Source organism: Bidens hawaiensis, unplaced genomic scaffold (assembly GCF_021521415.1).
Source record: "Bidens hawaiensis isolate Kalapana, Puna unplaced genomic scaffold, B.hawaiensis_p1.1 tig00021656_1, whole genome shotgun sequence".
NCBI classification, from domain to species: domain Eukaryota; kingdom Viridiplantae; phylum Streptophyta; class Magnoliopsida; order Asterales; family Asteraceae; genus Bidens; species Bidens hawaiensis.
In genome coordinates this window covers 232,743-252,517 of record NW_027493363.1, presented here as the reverse complement: position 1 = coordinate 252,517, position 19,775 = coordinate 232,743, and the positions used below count along the sequence as shown (strand labels likewise).

Sequence of the window (19,775 nt, the reverse complement as noted above, 5' to 3'; positions counted from 1 at the left end):
CTATCCTACTCTACTAATAAAAGAAAATATTGGTGATGATGTGTCAAACCCATATTGATTCTTGAGCTATTTTTTCCTCTAAAATCCTAATCTCTTATCTTATTCATTATAACTATATCCATTGGTCAAATAAAACAGTAAATGGGTTATAATACTGAACGGGTTAAACATATAATTCTTTAGGGTTAATTTCATGCATTTTGTTCATACTTTTCTCTATATTAGCCGTTACTCTATGTACTGGTAAGATTCTTTCTTTTCACCGGGTGATGTTAATACGATTCATCCTAAGATCGTTATGCTATAACTATTAACAATCATTGATTTTTGGTTTTGTATTTATTTGACTATTTGATATTGCATATTCTTCTTCTCCTAATTAGGTTTCTTTTAACGAAAGAAGGTCGGACTATTCAATCGATTTAATCCGGTAATAAGCATATTCGATTGAATTAGTTTCTATACCAATCTTCTATACTTGATATATACTATTTTGATTTTTAGAGCATGTTTGGGATTGAGTTTGAAAAGTACTTATTGACTTATTTGTGTTTTCAAAAAACCGATAAATTAAAATGTGTTTGGCAATCACAAAAATCTTTCTTATTTTAGCTTTTTGAAAAGGTTAAAAAGCAGTTTTTTAAAAGCCTCAAATCCTGGCTTTTTAAAATGGCTTTTTGAAAAAGCTAATAAGCCAATAAGCATTTTTCAAACGCAATCCCAAATATGCTCTTAGAAAACTAGGGTGCATAACCCGGATTTGGGTTCCTGTGTCCGACCATTCACTGTCTTAGACCAATGTTTTTGTAACACCCCGGCTTTAAGCGTAATACGCTCGGGTGAAACGTACAGATTATTCATAAGCTTGTAACGCTATTAAAGCAACATTAATTATATTTAATTCATTTCATATCATCAAAAATACACACGTTGTTCATAAATAAAAGAAAACAATAACACTTCATCGAAAAAGTAAACAAGTTCTGTATTTCAAATATCCTAAGGCAAACTAATGATCTTCGTCCTTAGCACACCATCGGTTCAACCTGTAACACGTTGAAAATAATATATTTTGTCAACAATTAAGTTGGTGAGTTTTCATAAGTTTTTGCGTCTGCATATATATAAAACTCACGATTCAACGATCGTCATGCAATAAATATTCTAGCGTAAAGTAAATGGAATCAAATAGTGTCGTCCTCCCGTTCATTTAGCCGAAGTCGTTGAAGTCGGGGAAATGATAACCACCTTACGTAAACAACCGAGGTCGTAACGTTAGACGACGCGGGTACGTCCCAACGGGCCCTCCTACTATGTGTATGTGTTTGCGTAACTTCCACCATAAAAACAATAAACACGTTGCAAGCAAGTTCACGTATAATCATAAACAATATGCACGAATAATATTAACATGTAAGATATAAGTGAATCAGTTTGTAAACAAGCACCTAACTAACGAAAGAAAACTTGTGACATGCTACCCCCAAAATATTGTAAGGCGTTAAAATGGGGTTATGAAGAACTCACTTGGAATGAGGAATACGGTAATAAGAAGACGGTAAATATTAGAGGAAGCTAGTTGGTCCCGCGAGAATTCTCAACAATTTGTCCTAATTATTAAAGCGTAAATGAAATAAATACTTAAACAACTAAATGAACAAGACACAAAAAGATGGGTTTGCAACGGATTTGGGGTCGTTAACATATTAGTTATACTTTATAGAATATTGTTAAAGATGTAATTAAATTTTATTAATTTTAATCATTAGAAAATAATTATAAAGTCATATTTAGTTATTAAAGAAAATCCTTTATATAATATATACACCGACATATAAAATGCTTTATGTAATCTAAAGTAGTTTTTAACGGGGTTCAATTTAGTTAATCAAGGAAAGAAAGATAAGAACATATTTATTATTATTATTATTATTATTATTATTATTATTATTGTTGTTGTTGTTATTGTTATTTTTAATGTGTGTGTGTGCATATATATATATATATATATGATTATGTGTATTTATATATTTATATATATATATATATATATGTATATGAAATTTATTTTAGAAACTTATCGAAGTTCGGTTCGTTTAAACGTGTGTAACAAAAATATGGTTTTAATGTAAATTAAAAAAAAATAAATAACAAAAATAATATAAAAAATCGGACCAATGGGATCGAACCTGCACCCCTGGCCGGGTTAAGTGTTAGACATGATATGCACTGGCCATCTGAGCTAGCTTCTAATTCGCTAGTAGACACAGAAAAGAATACAAATAACCAGTTAATCAAACAAACCCTCAAATCATATAAACCCTAGAAATTATAATCAGATCTTACACCTTCTGTCAATCGAAATTGATAGAGGGGTTTTGTAGAGGATGAAATCGCGATCCATAAGCTATTTTCAATTACCTGAAATGGTTAAGGATTGATCGAGATATAAGAGTTTGGGTTTTCGTCCAAGGAGGAGATCAAACGAGTCCAAGAACTGATTTAACGATGCAATTAGGATGGGGCTTAGGTTCGCAGTGTGCTAGAGAGTGTGAGGGACAAGTTAATTGCGTTTTGGTTGAGGCTAACAAGGCCATGCTCAGTACGCGGCTCTAGTTAATGAATTTGATTCAAATTGATTCGTCCTGGCTGTCAATTACACAAAGTTTCCGTAATAGATTGAAGGCGTGGAGGTTAAGGGCTCATAATCTCCTGATTTTGCGGGTCAATTGAAGCGAAAATATGGAGGGGGGGAAGGGTCGTCGGACGGGGGAAGGGAGAAAGGGAGGGAAAAGTTTTTTTGTTATTTTGCAATAAGGCGCCTTGTGTTTGGTTGTTGGTTAGAAGAAGTAAAATCTTTGTTGTAGGGTTTAATTTGTATATAACCAATACTTTGAAGGCCTCGTTAACTAATGACAATACGAGTGACGTGTAAAGACAAAACAAAAATAATTTAAAAAATTCGACGATTCGTATTAATTGTGAAAATCCGATTACAAAAAGATGATAAAAGAGTTACAAATATTAAATGAATAAGAAGAATGTCACAGTTTTCTATTTGATATATGTGATTCAAATTGTTTTTGGATCTCAATTTACGTTTTTCTTTGATAAATCCGACCGGTGTTTGATGATCACGTTTTAAATCATATATATATATATATATATATTTGCTATTTCTTTTAGCATAGGTCTAACAGATAATTTTTTTTGCAACTATAATTTTTATTTGATTATTACATTGGTAAAAAAGTTGCCGTTGGTATCACAAAAATCACAACAGAAAAAGAATTAGATTACATTGTTCAGTGTCTTATATTATAAACAAAAGAGGCATTTACATATTTCCTCTTCCTAAACTTTAAAATTATATATTTTTTCAAACCATGCTTAAAGAGCATTATACATTTTGCATTAAAAACTTGTATTTTGGTGAAATATGTAATTTCAAAGATTAGGAAGGGGAAATATGTAAAAATCTCTAAAGAAAACTATCCAAACCGATAGGTATATTGGTTTTAATGATCCCAACTATTGCCTTTTGGTCACTGCTGGTCCCAACTAATGAATTGGCTACTAATGATCCCAACTTTTAAAGTATTTGTTCCTAATGGTCCGTGACTAACAGAATCCTAACGTCGTTAGTTTCAGGTCGCCGGAAAAACGGTTTTGGCCAGAAAACTCAGTTTTTTTCCAGAAAACTCAACATTTTCGTCCCAAACATCTTGGTAACTTCGTATCGGAACTTTAATAACCTTTTTCTAGTTAAAGCCCCAATTATTGAGGTCTCCGGAAACCTTAGAACCATCGTAGGAATCAGTTGATGGCGCACAAGTGGTGGTAGTTGGTTAGCGGTGAGTCAATTGGTGGTGGTTGCGTTGTTCAGGTGGTGTTTTCCGGCAACAAATTTGAATTTTCCGGCCAAAAACGTTTTTCCGATGGCCTGAAACTAACGGCGTTAGGATTCTGTTAATCACGGACCATTAGGAACAAATACTTTAAAAGTTGGGACTATCAGTAGCCAATCCATTAGTGAGAACCAGCACTGACCAAAAGACTATAGTTGGAACCATTAAAAACCAATATACCAAACCGATATGTTGTGTAGTTTACATGTTTTAATCAAACCGCTAAATTTACATGTTCTTTTATTGAAAATTTAGATTAGATTTGTACTTCCATGTTTAAGTTCCATGCTATTTTGTCTTTCGCACACTACTATATTGTCTCTAAACAAATGTATGTTGCAGTGGAATCATTTGGTACTTATGTTGAGAATAGTGGATTTACTTTCTCAAATGTCATAAGGCTGTGTGTTATGGTGGGGGGTTTTGAAGCCTCACCACAGTGTCACGTCAGCGTCACGTGGGCACTGGGGGCATCGAAGCTCCAGGGCATAATGCCCCTCTATGGTGAGGGGGCTTCGAAGCCCAACATTTTTCTTTTTTTGTTAAATCAAAAAAACCAATACAATAATATATAATACAATAATAAAAAAATACAATAATACTAAAATACAAAATAAATTGAATAAAAAAACATATAAAAAAATTAAAGCTATTTTTAGTCATCGTCCTCGCCGTCATCTTGCTTATTACTCCGATGTTCAACCAAATCCGATCGGAGGCTGAAATTCGTTTCCCTTTTTCGTGTTTTTAATAGATTAGCAAGTTTCTCATCTTCGTTTAGTGTACAGATCGGTTCTGGTTCATCGTTGTACTCGCCTTGGCAAACTACTCTACTCGAGTCCTCCAATATCATATTATGCAAGATAATGCAAGTGTACATTATGTTTCTTAATTTATCCATTTGTAGAAAACGAGCCGATTGTCTAATGATAGACCAACGTTTCTTTAATACACTGAATCCCCTTTCGATGTCTTTTCTTGCCGACTCGTGTTTTTTCTTGAAATACTGACATTTTTCGTCAGTCGGGCACGTAAAGCTAAGAACCAACGTGGCCCACTCCGGATAAATACCGTCGACTAGATAATATCCGTATTCGTAGTTGACATCGTTCATGGAAAATGAGATGTCGGGTGAGACTCCGTCTGTGAGGCGGTCAAAAATAGGGGACGCATTAATCACAGCTATATCATTGTTTGCACCGGGCATCCCAAAAAAACGCATGTCATATCCAAAGATTAAATGATGTAGCCGCCTCAAGAATAACTGTTGGGCCATCATGATCACCCCGATGATATTGACCTTGCCAAGCAACAGGACAGGCTTCCCATTCCCAATGCATGCAATCGAGGCTACCAAGCATCCCGGGAAAACCGTGTCTTTGATGATGCACCTCGTATATTTTTTGTACGTCGCTTTGAGTCGACTTCCTCAAATATTTTTTATGATATAGTTGTGGAATACCTAAGTTTAACAAATTTTATGAAATTCATGCTTAAAATGTTACGGTTTTGAAATAAATAATTAGAATATAAATACTCACATTCGCAGAATGTGTGAAGTGCTTCACGAGCCACTGTCACCGACATCTGTAAGTACTCTTCCATGGCGGCGCTCGCAGTCTCGTACGCTAGTTGACGAATTGCCGCTGTGCATTTTTGCATTGTTGAATATCCCGGTTTACCTCTCGCGTCCACCCGTTGTTGGAAGAATGCATAAACGCTTTCTAAATCACCAACTATTCGTAAAAATAGCTGCCGACTCATCCGAAAACGGCGCAGAAATTGTTCCGAATCAAAAGTCGCGTCCGGCGAAAATTAATCTTTCATCAGCCGGTCATGCGCACCTATGCGATCCCATTGAAGATGAGGACGTCTTTCTAGTGGTTGTGAGCTTTCGCAATTCTGGACTACGAGTCGGGTAGCCTCTAGAACGGCACTAAATATCGCTTCATACTCTGAATCCGAATTGGAAATATCGTTAATATCGGGCTGGAAGTCGGGTGTGAAAGATGAGTCGGAACACATATTTGAGGATAAAGTTTTATAAAGTTTAAATAGGAGAATGGGATGTTTGTAGAGATTGGGTGAATGGTATATATATATATATAGTATTTTATATTATTTAAAATTTTTTTAAACGGTCATAAAGCCGTTGGTGGTGGGCCCCCCACCTCACCCCCCCCCCCCCACCGCGCCCATCGTCCCCTACACCCTTCCCCCTCCGCGCCCCACCTCACCACGCCCCTCTACGGTGTTTTCCCCCCTACCGCGCCTCTCTCCCCCCTCCTTCCGCGCCCATAGTGCACATCATAAGGATGTATGCTATGGTGGGGGGCTTTGAAGCCCCTCCACAGTGCCACGTCAGCAGTACGTGGGCACTGAGGGCATTGAAGCCCCAGGGCATAATGCCCCTCTATGGTGAAGGGGCTTCGAAGCTCAACTTTTTTTTTTTCATAAAACAAAAAAACCAATAAAAATAAAAATAAAAAACATACAATTAAAAAAACCAATACAAATAAAAATAAAAACCCTACAAATAAAAATAAAAAACATACAAATAAAAAAAATTTTATAACTAATGTTCATCGTCCTCGTTTGTATTTGGCCAATATCTTGGCTTTTCTTTTTTCCATCACCGCCCGCGACACAAGATCTAGATGCGATAGATCTTTTGAGATGAGCTCGAATTCCTTTTGTTTCTTTCGCTCCAAGTGTATCGCTTTATAATCCGCAAGTATCGCCGTTCTTTCTTCGTGCATTTTCATGAGGCCCTCCTATTTTTGTTTTTTAATGTTGGCAATCTCGGCTAGCCTCAGCTCCAAGTTTTCAAGATGCGAGCTCATGTCGGAACTCTTAGACGATGTGGTTCTGGACTAAGATCCTCCACCTCTAGCCGTCGCCTTGGCTTTATCTCTTCCTACCGGCTTTGGCAACTCATCCGGTTCGTAAAAAATTAATTCCGGATCCAACTCGCTTAGATTAAGTTGACAACGACCATTGGACATGGGCTGAGATGGCGATTGATTGGCCAAAGTAGACGTTGTCTTTGACCATTTGGACGGTCGCGGTGGTGATGATGTCGGGATGGTATGCCACTTTGGCGAGCTTATGCATTGTCTCAAAATATCCAACATGCTAAAATCTGTTTTATAAAGGGCTTTGTATTGTTTTAAGCAAGTCTCCAATACATCGGCATCACTCATGCCGCTTTTTCTATTGTTCACAACGCGAGTGTGAAAGGCTGTGAAGTCGGTTATTTTTGTGCGTAATGACTTCGATTTGTTGTAGATGGAATCATTCCCGCGATACTCTCCTCGACCCATTAAAGCAAAGAACTTGGTGCGTATTTGTACCAAAACTCCGGCGAATGTTTGCCGTCACCTTCGATACATATAAAAGCTTAGTATTAGTAAACAAAAAAATATAACATGGAAAACATATAAATATTTTTATAATATACCTTGAATCGAGTCTTCGGAAGAGTCGATCCACGCTAACGCTAATGCCATTTCCTCGTCCGCTTCCCACATTTGTCGTTCGACCTTTTCGGTTGTTCGAACGTCACCCGGGTTCTTTTTTTTATGACTTCTTTTTGGACGCCGGACTTGCATTTCGGGTATTTGGGTTTGTGGTTCTTGCGAGGATGTATACGGCATTGGCGACCGAAAGAACATATCGGGGGTAAACGGTGGCATGGGTGGACGAATCATCTGTCGTTGTTGGTTTGCATAGAACGGGTTGCTAAGGTCGACGTTATTTGCGAGCAAACTAGCCCACCACATACAACTCGGATCCCATGGGTTTGGGTTTGGGTTCGGTGTTGAGCTTGAGCTAGTGTTCGGGTTTGGGTTCGGGTTCGGGTTCGAGTTAGGATTCATAATTTGGTGTGAAGATGAAAGTTGTGAAGATGGTTAAATTTGGTGTGAAGATGAAAGTTGTTTGAGTAAAATTGAGAAAAAGGTTTGAATTTATATAGAAATGTTAATTTTTAAATTTTTTTTAACGGATTTGTTTTTAACCGTTGGTGCCCCCCCCCCCCCCCCATCACCATCCTTCCGCGCCCGCCTTCCCCTTCACCGCTCGCCTTGAAGGCACCCCACGGCGGTGTTCCCCCCTCTTCCGCGCCCCGTTCCTCCCCCTTCCGCGCCCATAGCAACCAGCCTAAACGTTCTTTACTTCGATCAAACACCTTGCATTTTGGTTTGTATTTGAAGTCAATTGTTGGATATCAAAAGGATTTTTCTTTCTTATGAAATCCTTAAGAGGTGTTCGGGCAATTATTTGTCACAATGTATCATAATTTAATAAGTGTGCAATTAGCGCGTTACATTTTTTTTATAATAACTACATTATCATAGTCATAATTTAACATTTCGATGGAGCAATTTGGCATATTGTAGGGAAAAAAAAGGTACTTTAGGAAGCCTTCAACCAGTTTTTCTACGCAAAATTCTTTTTTTCTTCTTTTTCTTTCTACACTCAAAACACGGGTCAGCTTAACCAAAGCAAGTTATGTTTAAACTATAGAAAAGTTTATATAAATGGTTAATGTGTTAAATCTGATTATTAAAGCTAAATTATCATAATTTTATATTTTGATGGAGTAATTTGGCAGATTCATGTATTAAACATGTATTTTTGTAGACCCATTATATATTTTAGCAAAAAAAATTTATACACAAATATAGATAGGATTATAGATATATTTTTTATCTTTAATTTTGATCAAACAAATAGAAAATAGCCGAGAACAAATTTTCTTTAGGTTGGTCTGTTCCTTTGATATCCAGCCTTTTCCCCGTTGACACCGTGTGTTGTATTATCCAGGGTAACTAGCAGATATGGTTTAAGATTGTTAATATTGGATGACAGTGGGAATATATATGTGATAAAAGGAGCTTTTCATCCGTGAATTATTATAACAATAAACCCATGTATAAGACTTGAGAGGTTGAGAGGTCGGTGGATTTGACGGCGAGAAGGTCGCCGGAGACGGTAGCGGCGACGGCGATGGTGGCGGGAAATGGGTGGGTGGTGGGGGTGGATGGTGGTGGTGGCGGCGAACGGTGGGTGGTAGTGGTGGTGGATGTGGCAGTAGTGGTGGTGGTAGAAGGCGAACGGTGGGTGGTGGTGGTGGTAGAATCTCGTCTCTCAATACGAGATTTGAAAATCTTTTTTTCCTAGAATTTGAAAATATGGACGGAAAATGTAGGAAACATAAAAAAACAGTCTCTCAAGACGGTTTTTTGAGAAAAAAAGTTTAGTAAAAATCTGAACTTTTACACTAAGATTCAAAATAATTTGGACTTTCCCTTTATTATTTTTCCAAATCTGGTCTCCTCCCTAACTTTCTTTAGAAATTTGGTCTGCTACCCCTACATTATTATCTTTTCCCAATGCGTCTGGAAAGTCCAAATTCTAAAAAATTTTGAGGAAAAAAGGACTATTTTGGAGACTCTATTTTTAAAATGGGCTATTTTGAGAATTTTCCCTTAAAATTAAGAGTAAAATTGTCAATTTTTTATAGTATGTGTAAATATAAGGAAATATGTAATATATATGTCTAAAGAAGGGGAAATATATAATTAAACTATTAGCATTGGAAAAATATGTAATAAATGATATTAATAAGGGGAATTATATAAATGTTCCCTTTATTTAATAGAATAAATTGTTAATGGTTTCTTTCAGATAGCTTGTTCTATCAAAAATATGAACTGATGACGAATTAGCCACAACATTTAAAGTAGCTTGCAATTTTGACCACTTATACTAACAAGAGTTAATTCTTATTTGGCGCTTTTGGTTTTGCTCTTCTAATTCATCGTGTCCATTGTCCAATATGAAATTTTGGGACGAATGACCTTCACGTTTAATTCTGTTAGTCGTTGTGGCCCTTGATTGGTAAAGTTCCTTTCTTACTTGTTTCTTTTCTTTTATTATATTCATCTTATATTCTTTTTTATCACTATTATTTTATAGATTTAACCAAAAAAATTATAAACTTACCAGCTTAATTATTTTATAAATATACTTTTTCTTATAATTTTTATTCCATTAATTTATTTTCGTTTGTTTGTAAAAGTTATATTTTTCTCAATTTTAAACTAAATAAAAAATGAAGTATGTATTGTTACTATCCCAAATGCCTTTGATGGACAATCTCATTGTAAATTATGTGCCATAACTAAAGGATACATGCAATGAGATTGATCAAATGATGTTTTAGTCCTGGATTTTTATATAACGTACGAAAACATCTCGTAAGGTTATCACTATGAAGTGGATGGAGATGTGATTTTTATTGTTATTATTTCTTAACTCAATAATGAAAGCAACCTATTATTTTTAGGGATATGATATTGGTACACCCTCTCTAAAAAGTCATTCACCCTAAATACGATCGTATATGAGCTATACAATCGTATGGAGCTCACGTGACGAAAGTACACACAACTACACAAGTACACTGACGTACGGAGTTTGACTAGAAGTCATACGATAGTATGACTCCCATACAGTCGTATGGCAAAAAAAAAATTGATTGAGCCGGATGTGTTCAGATCTGTGGTAGTAATTGTTAAAGGAAATATGGTATAATATTCCGTACATGCTTACCCTCGTTTTACGTAATACACGATACAATATTCCGGACATGATATAATATTCTACCGGTTTTAATATATAAACAGAACGACACAAGTTTTTTTCTCATTCGTTCACTACCAAACCAACGTGAGTGATGTCAATTTTTGGTGACGGCGATAACGATAATGAATTCTATAACAACATATTAGTGTTTACAACCGATCAGGTCTAGTTTTTTAAAATTACGTTTGTATTATTTAAGCATGAGCATCACTAAATATTTATTTTGTCTCAGTTGTTTGGGTCTCTCGATGAACTAAAGACATGGGCGCAAACCACAGGTTGTGAGAACGGTGTCGTTATAGTCACAGAACGGTCAAAGAGTAACGTCGCTGGCGAGGTGGTCAAAATATACCTAAGGTGTGATCACGGTGGGGAGTACAAGTCCACGGCAAAAACTTGACGTACTGGTACGAATAAAACCGGTTGTCGTTTTCAATTAATAGCCAAATATCTCAAAAATTGTAATCGTTGGTCATTAGTTGGGTCACGTGATACACACAACCATGAACTCGCTGCACACAAGGAGAGCCATCCATATGCAATGAGAATTACCCCTGATAAAAAGGTTGTGGTGGTGGATATGTATCAAATAGATCGACACCACGTGACACTCTTAGTAATTTAAAGGCGAAGGACAATAAAAATGCACCGTCGCTAAGAACCGTGTACAACGAAAGGAAGAGGCTACGTGAGAAGGAGCGTGGAAGAGAAAGCCCAATGAACGTTTTTTTCAATCAGCTGATCGGGAAGAACTACATACACCACGATCGCACAAATCCAGCCACTAATGCCCCGGAGGATTTATTCTTCATTCATCCTACGTCATGTATGATATATCGTGCATTCTCGCACGTGTTGATCATAGACACCACATACAATACAAATATATACAAGTTGCCGCTTGTACAAATTGTTGGCGTAACCGCAACCGGAAAGACGCTTACGATAGCGTTAGCCTTTATATCCCATGAGAAGGAGGATAATTTCAGATGGGTGTTAACCATGCTCAAGACGACGCTAGACACGTGCATGTTGCCACGTGTGATAGTAACAAACAGGGATCTTGCATTGATGAAAGCGTGCCATATTGTATTCCCAAACGCAGCCAAATTACTATGTAGATTTCACATATCTCAAAACATTTTGAAGAATTGCAGGCAAAGCTTCGCTTTGATTGAAGAATGGGAATTGTTTGAACAACTATGGAATTCGTTAATTCACTCTGCCACGCCCACTAAATATGAGAAGAGATACACAAAGCTTTATGAAACTTTAATTCACAGTCATCAAAGTAATTATTCTAGTTTCCTATTTATTAATGCGTTTGATCAAGTTTTGGATTTTTTCCAAATTAACTATATATTTACCTTTTTAAGGAATTTTACAATACTTGCACAGAAACTGGCTTGACAACTATAAAAAGAAGTTTGTGTGTCTGGATAGATCAAAATCTTCATTTTGGTAATACTACAACCAACAGAGTCGAGAGCGCACATGCACTCCTGAAGAAACACACAATTCCCAAATTGATAAATTCGTAGATGTTATCGATCTGATCGTGACATGCCAAGAAGGCACCATAAAAGAAACCTTTGAACAAAGCCATAAGAAGACAATGAACCATCACAACATACCACTGTTTAATGAGTTATGCCGTTATGTTTCACATGATGCTCTAGAATTATTGTGCAAAGAGCTTGTGCGGATAGACAAGCTATAACAGTATGGCTCAGAATGCGGGTGTCGTATTCGCACAAGTTATAGTTTGCCATGTGCATGCATACTTTCAAAGTATCTGAATTTGGGGCAAGTCATTCCAGTGGACTCGATAGATATCTTTTGGAAGAAGCTAGATTTCGATCCGTTATATGTTGACTTAGATGAAGACCCTGAGTCAAAGGTACACGAAGCGGTAGAAGTATTCAAAGAAAAGTTTAATAAAGAGTCAAAAGGTGGAAAAAAAAGTTTGTTGACGAAGCTGCTATCATTCGTAAAGCAAGGTTCATCAAACTATCAACAACCAAAAGTTCAAAAAAAAATGTTCGTGGTCGTCCAACGTTACAAGCCCAACAAGAGAGAAAACATGATCCCCCACTTAAGCGCAGTAATTCTACTTCATTAAAGCTGAGAGGTGAACGCTTTGATCATTTCCTACCCACTCAGGGGGACCCTTCTAGACATAGTTTGTTTGTGGGTAGCCTAGATCCTGCTAGCCCGCTAGACACAGTTCATTTGCGGTTTCTCAGGCATCACCTTACTATCATCAGTATTTATGTCATGTGCGACCTGTTCTTCGACCGTATGTTAAGCGCATACAAGATGTACAACCTGACGGAAATTGTGGATTTCGGTCAATAGCTGTTGCTCTCGGCGCCATGAAGATGAGTGGGTGTTGATACGAAATGAACTTAAGCAAGAGATGGAAGTTCATGAAAGAGAGTACAACTTTATACTCGGTCCGGATTTGTATCGTGATATACTTCATACCTTAAATTGGTCGGGCCCGCATTTTGCACCCAAAGAATACTGGATGGAAATGCCATCCACTGCATTTGTGATCACTAATAGGTATGGGGTGGTCGTCCACTCATTATCAAATGAGCCACTTCAAAATTCAACAACTTTTCCTTTGTTTTATGGTCTAGAATAAGCCCCACATCACGGTCCCATTGCTATTCTAAATGTCGATGATTGGCATTTTGTGGTTGTTGAGTTACAAGGGATATATCCGATGGCCCTGATTAATTATAACTGGGCCCACAAAAAAAATGACGTATCAATAGGCTGGGAACATTTGTATAAGGTGCGTGTACAGATGTCAACTTATACAAATGTTTAGAAATGAGATAATAGATGTTAATCGTTCTATTGAGCGAGTATACTTAGAATAGTTTAGTTTATGTTGAAATATTTATGTATTTGTATTTGTGTTGTATTTTAATTATTTTGTCATTTATGTTGTATTTCAACAAAAATAGTTAGTTTGTGTTAAGCGTCCTATCTTTATTTTTTTTTTTATAATATTAAGTTAATTTTATTTGTTAAAATAAATTGCATCAGACATTACAAAAAAAAAAAGGGAAATAAATCGCATCATTCTATTACCATATCTTTATCTATATTGATTTTATACAAAATAAATCGTATAATACCTGCCTTTAATACTGATTGGGATATTTGGCCTTGATTTAGTGATTTTATAAAAATCAATTGCCTTATTCTTTCCTTTCACCCAAGACCACCGAAGGTTTTCACAGGTTTCTTCATCATCTTCTTCCTCATCATCGGGTAAGTGAATCGTTTCGATATTAGGGTTTCTTAACCACTATTTCGATTTTATGGTTTCTTAACCACTATTTCGATTTTCGATGTGAATCGGTTTCGATATGGCCGTGAATCGATTTTCAATGTGAATCGATTTTCGATGTGGGTTCGGGTTTTAGGTTTAGTTTCGGGTTAAAACGAGCTGGGTTCGGGTTTAGTTTCAGGTTCAGTTTCGGGTTTAGTTTCAGGTTTAGTTTCAGGTTAAAACGAGCTGGGTTCGGGTTTAGTTTCGGGTTGAAAGAACTTGTAACAAGTCATATACTATAAACCATAATTATGTAACATACAAAAATAATAAATATTGTGAACTTGGTTTCGATTTGTTACTACCCAATGAAAACTTAGGAAGGTTTACTATAGAAACTGTCATTAACCAAATTCACCTTTTACTATACCACAAAAATCAACATTTTAATGGAAAAAAAACAGTTGTACCACAAAAATCAGCATATGTGTCGAAACCGAACAGAAATCACCTAGAGGTTTGCAGTGATTAATTTTGCAATAACTTTTTGGGATATTTTGGCAATAATAATTTTTGTTCTTATATCTTACGTTATTATAAAACTTTTTGCAGATTACTATGTCGCACAGCGAATCATCTAACGACGATGAATTTATTAACGAGGCTCATGATTTTCTCCAGTTCCCACATGCAACCGAGGCACGTAGAAGACTGTCTCGCTTTTCAAGAAAGGATATGGAAAGACCGTGTGCTATTGATTGGCGTATGCTACGTTTAGTTGGGGAGTATGATAGGGCAGAGGGGATTATTGGTGTTGGTACTCCTTTGAGACGTCTTGTAGATCAGACATCCCAACCTTGTTATCGGGTGTTAACTCTAGAGTTTCTATCGACCTTTCATTTTACTTCTTCGATCGACGATATTCATGAAGCCTATTCTGTGCAGTTTCGTTTACTTGACCAGCATCGGTCGATGACATTACCCCAATTTGCAGTGTTGTGTGCTATATACATCGAGGATGAAGTTCAGACTGATTTGTTTTTGCAAGGTGGAATAAACATGGATGAGGTTACGCTAAAGGAATTTTGGAAACAGATTGGTTCAGGGGAGTTTGATTTCAGGGCGAGGACTTCTGGTATTATAGACCCCCTTCATCGTTACTTACACAAGATCATTGCTACTTCCATTTCCGGACGTCACGGTAGTAAGGAGTGGTGCAGCCAGCCTGATCTGTTTTACATGCACAGTCTGTTGAGGCATGTTAACTGCAACCTCGCGTGGTGCTTGGCTAAGTACTTTACTACCTTGTTAAGTAAAAAAATTAAGGGTAAGATTGTTTGTGGGGCTTTTGTTACAGTTATTGCACGACGTTTAGGAGGTTTGACCAAACAAGTTACCCGTGGTATGAGGGTTTATACGGCGAGGAAGTTAGGTGAAGGCACGGTTAAAAATATGGGAATTGCTAGTAGTTTTCCGGAGGGTCTTCGATTTTCTGTTCTGGCGGGGGTCATTTGGGATCCTCGTCATCAGTAGCCCCTTTTACAGGTATATGTATTCAACAAACCCGAATCCGATTAACCCGATTAACCCATATAGTTATTCGGGTTAACCTGATTAGTTATTACGGTCGAGTTTCGGGTCCATTTTAGAAAAAGTCCAGGTTTCGGGTTAACTCGAATAACCCGAATACCCGATTATCTTGTATTAGTACTTATATTAATAATAGAAAAATTATAAGAGAAAAAGAAAACCAAAAAATCAATTAAGTTATTGTAAAATATAGGGCTGTTCAATAATCAGTAGAATTTTATACATGTTTTAAACATAACCTGTCTAAATATATAATTATTATTGTGTACACTAAAATTTTAATTAGATTATATCTAGAAATATATACACACACATATATAGCATAAGATATTTAAAAATTTAACATAGTTAGAGCATATGATCCGGTCCGGTTTTATACGGCCCGGTTTTACAGGCAGAGAATTTGGATGAGCATGCCCGGCGGCAGCAGTAGCATCAGCATAGGCATGTTGTTAGAGTTGAAAGGGTGCCCCACCAGCTTAGCTTACTCAGGATTTTGAGCACTTGAAACACCGTGTCGAACTTATGGTGGACATGCAGGAGCGGTATTATGGATGGCAGGCTGAGTTGGCCCGGTCACACGGTTTTGTTGTTCCTGAGTTGGCGCGGCCACGACAGGATCCAGATCAGCCTCACTCGCCTCCACAAGGCTAGCGTTTTGATGTTTCTACTGGTTGGTCATATTTTGGTACTTTTATGTTACTTATGGTTTTAATGTATGGTGTTAAGACTTGTATTATCTTTTGGGATATATCTTTGTAATGTATTATGGATGCTTGCTTGAACTTTAGTTACGATGTTATTTGATATTTTCTTTTGTTTTTTTTATCTTATTATGGTTCTATCTATTTATCATATCAAGAAAGCTACAACAAGAATGCTTATAAGAACTAGCAAATTGGCTTTACGCTAGACGTGCACAAAAAAAACCGGTTCCGGAACCTAACTGGTGGAACCGAACCGGTTCCAGTTCCAACCCGGTTGGAACAATACCCGGTTTGGGTATTTTTGTACCCGAAAATCGTACCCGGTTCTCCTATTTGTATGTCAGTACCAGTTCCTACCCCGGTTCTTAATTGGAACCGGTTTGGTTCGTACCCGGAATAACCGGTTCCGACGGGTTTTTTTGAAGGGTCAAACTATTACAAACATTATTAAAACATAAACGATACTAAACATAACAACTAAAACATAAAAAACAAAGTCCGTCGTTTTAATCCGGGAATACTTATTTTTGGGTTGTAGAGCCGGACGACTTTCCCACTTCCGTTTTTTTAGGTTAATTGTGGTTTGGAGTGTGTTTTATAGTTTTGGGAGTGGTTTAACAAGTACACAAACAAACCTTGCTATTTATAGAAAGAAGATAACCTATTTATAGTTAAAAAACCGGTTCCAACGGTCAAAAACGGCTATATAGCCGTTGGAACCGGTTCCTAACGGCTATAATGTTTAAATTTCAAAAAAAACCGGTGGAACCGGTTTTTACGTAAAAACCGGTTCCGGTTCCACCCTACCCGGTTCCTAAAAGTTTGCATTTCTGGGCATCGGTTCGGTCGGGAACCGAACCGGTTCCTGACTGGAACCGGTGTCATTTTGTACCCGGGGTGAAAAAAACCGGTTCCGAACCGGTTCGGGTTTTCAAGGTGAACCCGAATTGTGCACGTCTACTTTACGCGACATGTTTTTTACTCTACATATACGGTCTCGCGCCGATCGAACACATCAAGCAACTAGTTATGCATTATAAAAGTTTAAGCCTTTTTTCAATGTTATAAATTCACAAAAAAGTTATACACAAAGTTCTAAATATTAAATAGGTAGTTAACACACGCATCTTCAAAGTTAAATTTCTCAAAAAAGTTATACCCAAAGTTCATACGGTCTTCAAAGTTGTCAGTTGTAAAAAAAAATACCCATACGATCGTATAGCTGACATATTATCGTATGGAATGTTTCTGAACAGCCGACCAAATGCTGTGAAAAGGTGACAAATTCTGCATTGCCATATGATCGTATGACAGCTATACAATCGTATGAAGTCCAAGGGTGTGTGAATAAGTCAAATGGTGTGTGAATAACCGGTGCCTATTTTTATTGTATTACAGATTTACAAGGTTGAATAATTATGTACTCGGTCAACGTTCTTTTAGTTTTGCAAAGGTAATGAATCTCTACATTAGTCATTGTATAGGGGCGGGTTAAAAGGGGTCAAAACTGGTTAACGAGCTGCGAAGTTTTTACTTCCTTTTCTTTTTCTTAGTTCAAACTTGTGATTCAACAGGGAATGTCTATTGCTGCTGCAAGAGAAACAACTACACAAGATTACCAATATATTATTCTTCATAAGAGGGTAATCTTAGGTGGTGTTTGTTTTTTCACAAAAGATCTTCCTGACCTCTTTTGTCTGCACCACGCAGACCACGCGCAGACGTTTAGGTTTGCAAACTGTTTGTTTTTCGGAAGACATTTCATTAAAAAACGTCTGCGCGCCCTCTTCTTCGCGTAGACATGGACCACCCACTTTTCAAATCTTCTAACATTTTCTAAAATTATCATTCTTTCTTCCATCTTCCATCAGGTCTCTCAAAAATCTCTCAAACCCTAGCCCCTTTCATCCATCCCGTCACCCCTGCCCTCCACCTCCGGTGCGCCGCCGCCACCTGCATCCTCCACCTCCAGCGACCTCCAGCCGCCGCTCCCCTACAGTGGGCGCTCACCTCTAGCCACCGTTCACCACCTGCATCCGCCGACCTATTGTCCATATCTATCAACAAGGTAAGCTTCTTGTCCAATGATAATTGATATCTTGATAATTGCTAGTTAAGAATTTTATTAGGTTTGATTTATTTATGTTTAGGTTTGATTTCAATTACTGTTTAGGGTTTCGTAAGGGAATGAATTGATCCAGATTGTTTCTATTGTTGTTGCTTATGATATATTATGATATTAATAGTGGTCATTCTTAATTTGATTACTATGGGGTTTTGTTGTTGTCAATAGGGGTGTAAACGAGCCGACCCGAGCCCAAGCTCGACTAGTCTAGACTCTAGAGTGGCTTGTTTTGACCTACAATAACTTGAGATCGGTTTGTTTCGAGCTCTTTTTCTAAAGAGACCTTGGCTTGTCACTCGTTTTCTAAGCTCGGGCTCAGCTCGAAATCGGCTCATTTAATATTTATTTATTCATTATTATTTTGTTTATGCTCAATTTTTCTTTTTTTTATATGGCTCGTTAACGCTTGACAAGTCTAAACGACCTTCCCATATAAGGCTCTAGTTCAGGCTCGATAACTAAACTAGCTTTATTTGACAATTCTTGTTATTGTTATTGTTATTACTATTTTATTTTATTAACTTTTTAAATGCAGCATGAGGTATGTGCCGGGGCCTCCATTTCATATATCACTTAATGAAGATCTTGCTCATAATATTTTACCTCATAGTCCTACAAACCAGGTAAAGGTATTTTAGTTATGGTCAAAATAGGTTTGGGTAAAACTAGTCAAATCTTTTTTTGTTTTAAATTATCTATCTTGATACTTTCAGAGAATGATGTTTGAGCCATCAAATGGAATGCATATGAAGCAAGAGCCCGGGTTTTAACCAAGACATTTACAAGTATGACTGCAAAGTACATAATTAAACTAGATGTAAATCCAATATGTGTGTATTGTGTAAAATGAAATTGTTGAGCAGTTAATGCAAAGTACCGAACAAATTATTTAAAGAAAAATGTTATTGTTGTTTTATAAATATTATTTCAGTTTTGTTTGACTATTATTTAAATTTCGATGTTGAATGACTTTTTTATTTAAATTTCAGCTTATTTAAAAATTTCTGTTTTATTTTAGCAGTCTGCAGACGTTAAAAACAAACAGTTTTCTTCTTGCAGACTGCAGATGTTTGGTCCACCTCTTCTGCTACAGATGTGGTCCGCAGAATACAGACATTTTACCTCTGAAAAAACAAAAAACACCTTAGTGATTTTTTCGCAAAAGGAGAGGCGAATTCAACTATGTTTAACATGCTCGGACTATGTGCCAAAAAGACCGTATGCCGGTCAACCCAATGCAACCAAACCACTTCAACATGTTATCCTTTTACAATCTCTAATTTAGGGCTTCAAACATTCTCATTTGGTGACCCGTTTTAGAGGTGGACAACAAAACCGGTTCCTGGAACCGGTTCGGTGGAACCGAACCGGAACCGAACCGGTTCCTACCCGTTTTTCGTAGGAACCGGTTCGGTTCCGTTTCAACCCGACGATCCGGGACCGGTTTGACATTTTTGGAGGTGGACCGGGTAGGAACCGGAACCGAACCGGAACCGGTTCTGGAA

At 37.1% G+C, this 19,775-nt stretch overlaps 1 protein-coding gene across 1 annotated transcript; it reads right to left on the bottom strand.

Annotated features, from left to right (window-relative positions):
* Window positions 1–5,131: 5,131 nt before the first annotated feature.
* On the bottom strand, window positions 5,132–5,933 carry LOC143563930 (uncharacterized). The gene is made up of 3 exons (XM_077051352.1): window positions 5,753–5,933; window positions 5,450–5,632; window positions 5,132–5,370 (listed from the first exon to the last, which is right to left on the bottom strand). Exons 1-3 carry the CDS (start codon window positions 5,931–5,933, stop codon window positions 5,132–5,134), a joined length of 603 nt encoding a protein of 200 aa, XP_076907467.1.
* Window positions 5,934–19,775: the final 13,842 nt, after the last annotated feature.